At 52.0% G+C, this 6,409-nt stretch overlaps 1 protein-coding gene across 2 annotated transcripts; it reads left to right on the forward strand.

Annotated features, from left to right (window-relative positions):
- The first annotated feature begins 411 nt into the window (after positions 1-411).
- LOC131515037 (UL16-binding protein 1-like) lies at positions 412-6,409 on the forward strand. 2 transcript variants are annotated; one of them, XM_058735632.1, is made up of 4 exons: positions 412-1,150; positions 1,387-1,659; positions 2,365-2,497; positions 4,369-6,409. In XM_058735632.1, the coding sequence occupies exons 1-3, from the start codon at positions 817-819 to the stop codon at positions 2,487-2,489; spliced, it is 732 nt and encodes a 243-aa protein (XP_058591615.1). In that variant the 5' UTR covers positions 412-816; the 3' UTR covers positions 2,490-2,497; positions 4,369-6,409. The 2 variants fall into 2 exon arrangements, with proteins under 2 accessions (XP_058591615.1, XP_058591616.1); XM_058735633.1 differs by having other exon boundaries at positions 415-1,150; positions 2,365-2,475.

The raw sequence follows: 6,409 nt of genomic DNA on the forward strand, positions 1-6,409 counted from the left end.
TGGAATTCCTGATATTCTAGTCTGTGCCGTGTGGACCATCCTTCTTTCCAAGCCTCCAAGGCCCATCCTAATGGTAGATTATCACCATGACCAGGCCTGTGCGAAATGCTGGGACCCAGGATTGCAAATCTCTGTTCTCTGACTTTGGATTCTGTTCACCCTGCCCCGCCCTGACTCAGCTCCTCAGGAGTAGGCCCCCTCACTGTCTCTCATCTTAGTAAAAAAATTTTTTTAATGTTTATTTCTATTTAATAATTTAATTTTATAATAATTTTACTTAATAATTTTATTTAATAATTTAATGTTTAATGTTTGTTTATTTTTGAGAGAGAGAGAGAGAGACAGAGCATGAGTGGAGGAGGGGCAGAGAGAGGGAGACACAGAATCCAAAGCAGGCTCCAGGCTCTGGGCCGTCAGCCCAGAGCCCGACGCGGGGCTCGAACTCACGAGCCGTGAGATCATGACCTGAGCTGAAGTCGGACGCTCCGCTGACTGAGCCACCCCGGCGCCCCTCATCTTCTTAGAGACACTGGGATAGGTCCTGACCATCAGCCGGCATGTAGACCTCTTCTTCCCATGGCCAGCATAGCACGTGCCTGAATCGATTAAAGACTGAGTGATGCTGGATATTCAGCCTGGTAGACACAGGGAACATATCCATGGCTGTATGGTTTCTGGTCAGGCAGAGGAATCCCGATCCTTGGTCCTTTTCCAAGAAGGGAAGTGCACCAGCCTTTAATTGTTAGGGGGGAGGGGCTGTGCAGGGGCCGCCTTTGCTCTGCTAGGCCAGCCCTGCAGAGATACAATGACTGTCACATGGATGGGAGAGGGACGCCTCTGGGTCTGTTCTCCCGACCCCAACCCGAACTTACGTTTTCATTTGCAGATGCTCTTTCTCCTGCCTTTGAATTCCCCATCACAGCGAAGCCCAATCCTGGACAACCATGGTGTGAGATTCGAGGCAAGGTCAATGGAAACACGTTTCTGTATTATGCCTGTGGGAACAAGAAGGTCGAAGTCTTTGGTCCTCTGGGGAGGAATGTGAATGACATAGTGTTTTGGGAGAGACAGACGGAAACTCTGAAAGACCTGGCAGAAGAGCTCAAGAAGAAACTACTTGACTGGAAACCAGCGGATTTTACACCCAGTCGTAAGTCGGAAAGGCCCAGGGCAGATGTAGAACAGTTTGTAGGGCCAGGGACCTATTGTGTTCATGTACAACTTAGACATGGGTCCCACACGCGTGGCCCAGCAGCCAGGGCAGTCAAGAGGGACAGAACTGGACCAAGAAGGGTGAAGGGGAGCCGAGGAGTGGACAGCGGGTGGGACAAGGGATCGGTCAAGACCAGAGGCTGACTTCATTCCCATGGTGGGGGTGGGGGGCAGATTCTCTCTCCCTGCAGGGCAGGATGGTGTGTGTGCGTGGGGACAACGGACGCACCAGCGGATCCTGGGAGTTTGACATCAATGAACAGATATCCTACTTCTTTAACTCAGAGAGTGGAAATTGGACACTTCGTCCTAGAGGCCGACAGATAAAGGCCTCATGGGAGAGTGACAGAGATTTGACCAATACCCTCATGAAGATCTCAGTTGGAGATTGTAACAAGTGGCTTGAGCGAATATTGGTGCACTGGGATGAACTGTGGGAGACAACAGGTAACTCAGAAGACTGGATGAAGTTGTTCTCTTGAAATCGGGCCTACCTTCTCCACTGTAGTGTGCGTGTGTGTGTGTGTGAGAGAGAGAGAGAGAGAGAGACAGAAACAGAGACAGAGGAGGTGATCCATCCATGGTGAATTTCTTTAGGGGAGAGTAATGGCCCTAGATATGTTCTAGCGTCCTTCCTTTCCCTTCTCATCTCCTGAAATCTCTTCCTTGCTGCATGTCCTTTAGTTTTCTGGGATTTCTTGGATTCCCTCCTGGCCCCAAACATGAGGGTGTCAGTCTGATTCCAGAGACTCCTTCTCGTTCTTCCCTTTTCTGAGAATCATTGATCTTCTCATCTCATCTTGTCTCTGGCCAGGGATCATTCCTGGCCACGTGCACTGTTAACTCCAGAGAGGGGGTCAACTGTCACCACCCTCGTGCTCCGTGACCACCTCTTCTGCCACAGCAGGAGTGACCAGTTATGTTGGAACCCGTGCTTCCCCGTTTAGCTGTGCGAGGTCCTTCGGGACAGGTCCCGTGTCTTTCCTCGGTTCCCACCCCAGAACCTGTCACAGCAACTGCCACAATGTAGAGTGACAGAAAGCATCTGCAGTGGGGGATCATCTGCGGCAGGAGGAGCGGAGGGGGTATCTCTTCCGATTTAAGTCTGAAACAAGATTTGGGGTCTGAAACCCTCGTGTGTTTCCATTTCAGCCCCGCCAGGCTCGCAGCAAGTCACGGCCCAGTCCGGGGCCACGGCCCTCACACCCATCACCTGGATCCTCCCTGTGATTCTCAGCTGCTTAATCATAATTGGCATCCAAGGTAGAGTCTTTTAGAGTGACAGGTACTGAGAGCAGATGGAGCGGGAAGGGAGGGGCAGATGGCCTGGTGTGAGGACAGGGACAGGTGACTCCCCCGCCCGACCCTGCCCACTCACTGAACCTTGTCATCACAGAAGTGAGACGAGGTGATGAGTTCCCCTGTCAGTTGTTAGCAGCAACGTGGACAAGCTCAGCCCTGAGTTGTCATAAGGCCTCACTGTTAAGGCCGCTGGGAAAGGGGAGGGGCCCCCCAATGCATAAGGCCTGTTGACGCTAAGGAGATCTAGCAAGGTCAGGCCTGACTGAGACCTGATTCTAGGTTGAAGAGAGTCAATTTGGCCCAGTGCGGGTGGTGTGCGGGGAGAGGGACACACAGCTTGGGCAGTACTCACATTGGAGCACGAGAGGCGTGGTGGCTCCACGTGATGTCTCAGGGGAGGCGACTCCATCCAGGGGCCTACGAGGAGAGGCACCAGTGTCTGTTCCGGGGGAGGGAGTGGGAAGGCCGGGCAGAGGCAACTCCAAAGCCTGGAGTTGAGTGCTGTGTTCCCCCAGACAGTGGCTTGGGTCTTAGCATGGGAGGCAGAAAGTGAACAGTAGAGACTGTGCATGGCAAGATGTAGAAGCGTGGGAAATCTGGCTCAGGCTGCTGCAAGGCACTGGCAGCTCGCTTCCTGCAGACCTCAGATCCGGAGCCACTGAGCACCCCTGCTTGGAGCAGAGCTGACCCGGGAGACGGGGGGACAGAGCTGGCCCGGGAGATGGGGGAGCAGAGCTGACCCTGGAGATGGGGGGGCAGAGCTGACCCGGGAGATGGGGGGGAGAGCTGACCCAGGAGATGGGGGGGCAGAGCTGACCCACGAGATGGGGGTGCAGAGCTGACCCGGGAGACGGGGGGACAGAGCTGGCCCGGGAGATGGGGGGACAGAGCTGACCCGGGAGACGGGGAGACAGAGCTGACCCGGGAGACGGGGGGACAGAGCTGGCCCGGGAGATGGGGGAGCAGAGCTGACCCGGGAGATGGGGGAGCAGAGCTGACCCGGGAGACGGGGGGACAGAGCTGGCCCGGGAGATGGGGGTGCAGAGCTGGCCCGGGAGACGGGGGGACAGAGCTGACCCGGGAGACGGGGGGACAGAGCTGGCCCGGGAGATGGGGGAGCAGAGCTGACCCGGGAGATGGGGGTGCAGAGCTGACCCGGGAGACGGGGGGGACAGAGCTGGCCCGGGAGATGGGGGTGCAGAGCTGACCCGGGAGACGGGGGGACAGAGCTGGCCCGGGAGATGGGGGAGCAGAGCTGACCCGGGAGACGGGGGGACAGAGCTGACCCGGGAGACGGGGGGACAGAGCTGGCCCGGGAGATGGGGGAGCAGAGCTGACCCTGGAGATGGGGGGCTGAATTGCTGGGGGTGCTCACAGCTGAGCCAGACCAGGAATGGACAGGATGGGGGAAGGAGCATCATGCTAAGGGCTCTGAGTGTTGCTAGCTGGGAGGCTGGGAGGGAACGGAGAGGAAAGGATCTTTGCTTCAAAATTCCGCAAGGTTAGAGATATCAAGTGCAGGCCCCTGTCTGCTGTCAGATCCCTCACCAGGTCCTCTAGGACTGCCCATCAGAGGCAGAATTAGAACCCGAGTCAAGTGGGCAGAATGATTTGTTACTTCCTGAGCCCAAACCCTTGGTAACAGCACCTGGGGATGACTCAGTGATTTGTTTCCAGAGGGAGGAGGTTTGTAAAGGCGGTTGGACCCAGGGCTGGGGAGACGGCTGGAGGGAAATACATGTCCCTCAATGAGGGCTGGACTCTGGGTGCGGGGGTAGGTGGGGAAGGGCAGCCCCAGGACAACTGGCCCAGGAATTTCTCAGCCACGAGACCAACACCTGTTCTTTTCTCAAGGCTGCTGATTATACCAGGAAGTCCCCAAGAGTGTCGTCCCGCTTAGCGACTCTGTTTTGCTAGGCTACCTTTGGATCACTTGCTGTTCGTTTTTGGACCAGACTTTAAGAATCCAGCGACGTCACCAACTTCCAGCTATTACAAAGCCATAATTATCAAGACAGTATGGTACTGGCACAAAAACAGACACTCAGATCAATGAAACAGAATAGAAAACCCAGAAATGGACCCACAAACGTATGGCCAACTAATGAGCAGGAGAGAATATCCAATGGAATAAAGACAGTCTCTTCCCAGTGGTGCTAGTAACACTGGGCTGCAATGTGCAGAAAAACGAACCTGGACCAGTTTCTCACACCAGACACAAAAATAAACTCAAAGTGGATGAAAGACCTCAATGTAAGACAGGAAGCCGTCCAAATCCTCGAGGAGAAAGCAGGGCAAAACCTCTTTGATCTTGGCCGCAGCAACTTCTTACTCAACACGTCTCCAGAGGCATGGGATACAAAAGTAAGACTGAACTTTTGGGGCCTCATCAAATAAAAAGCTTCTGCACAGCGAAGGAAACAATCAGCCAAACTAAATGGCAGCCAATGGAATGGGAGAAGATATTTGCAAATGACATATCACTTAAAGGGTTAGTATCCAAAATCTATAAAGAATTTATCAAACTCAACACCCAAAACACAAATAATACAGTGAGGAAATGGGCAACAGGCATGAATAGGCACTTCTCCAAAGAAGACATCCAGATGGCCAACTGACACGTGAAAAAATGCTCCACATCACTCATTATCAGGGAAATACAAATCAAAACCATGATGAGATACCACCTCACACCTGTCAGAGTGGCTAACGTTAACAACTCAGGCAATGACAGATGTTGGTGAGGATGCGGAGAAAGAGGATCTCTTTTGCACTGCTGGTGGCAATGCAAAGTGGTGCAGCCACTCTGGAAAACAGTATGGAGGTTCCTCCAAAAACTAAAAATAGATATATATATATCTATCTATATATATCTATACACACACACACACACACACACAAACACACACACAATGCAGTATTACTCAGCAATCGAAAAGATTGAAATCTTGCCATTTGCCACCACGTGGATGGAACTAGAGGGTATTATGCTAAGCGAAATTAGAGAAAGACAAATATATGACTTTACTCATATGAGGACTTGAAGATACAAAACAGATGAACACAACGGAAGGGAAGCAAAAATAATATAAAAACAGCGATGGGAACAAAACATTAAGAGACTTAAATGTGGAGAACAAACAGAGGATTACTGTGGGAGCTGTAGGAGGAGGGATAGGCTAAATGGCTAAGGGGCATTAATATGATAACGAACTTGAATGTAAATTTTTAAAAAATGAAAAAAACCGGGGCGCCTGGGTGGCTCAGTCAGTTAAGCGGCCGACTTCGGCTCAGGTCGTGATCTCGCGGTCCGTGAATTCGAGCCCCGCGTCGGGCTCTGTGCCGACGGCTCGGAGCCTGGAGCCTGTTTCGGATTCTGTGTCTCCCTCTCTCTCTGACCCTCCCCCGCTCCTGCTCTGTCTCTCTCTGTCTCAAAAATAAACGTTTAAAAAAAAAAATGAAAAAACCAAAAAGAATCCAGAGAAATCGGACCACGTGGTGCAGCTCATGTAACATCCATGTCCATTCATGCATCTGGGGAATGCACTTTTATTTAGCACTTTTTCTTAGTATGTTATTTCATTTTCTTTTGATAGTAAGTGATAGAATTATTTTATTTATTTATTTTTAAATGTTTCTTTACTTGTGAGAGAGAGCATGCACGGGGGAGGGGCAGAGAGACAGAGGGAGAGAGAGGGTCTGAGGCAGCCTCCACGCTGACAGCAGGGAGCCCGACGTGGGGCTGGAGCTCACGAACCCTGAGATCATGACCTGAGCCAGAGTCGGACATTTAACTGACTGAACCACCCAGGCGCCCCAAAGTGGTGGAATTCTTGCTCTGAAATGTTTAAATGCTTGACTAAGGAATCTCAACAAAGAGAACGTTTTCCATCTC

This window comes from Neofelis nebulosa, chromosome 6 (assembly GCF_028018385.1).
Source record: "Neofelis nebulosa isolate mNeoNeb1 chromosome 6, mNeoNeb1.pri, whole genome shotgun sequence".
Lineage (NCBI taxonomy): Eukaryota > Metazoa > Chordata > Mammalia > Carnivora > Felidae > Neofelis > Neofelis nebulosa.

Bases quoted from the DNA above. Each gene is read 5' to 3' on its own strand.
- LOC131515037 (XM_058735632.1), top strand. From the start codon at position 817: ATGGATGGGAGAGGGACGCCTCTGGGTCTGTTCTCCCGACCCCAACCC. The intron at 1,151-1,386 runs GTAAGTCGGAAA...GGTGGGGGGCAG, and splicing joins AGCGGATTTTACACCCAGTC to ATTCTCTCTCCCTGCAGGGC. The intron at 1,660-2,364 runs GTAACTCAGAAG...TTTCCATTTCAG, and splicing joins TGAACTGTGGGAGACAACAG to CCCCGCCAGGCTCGCAGCAA.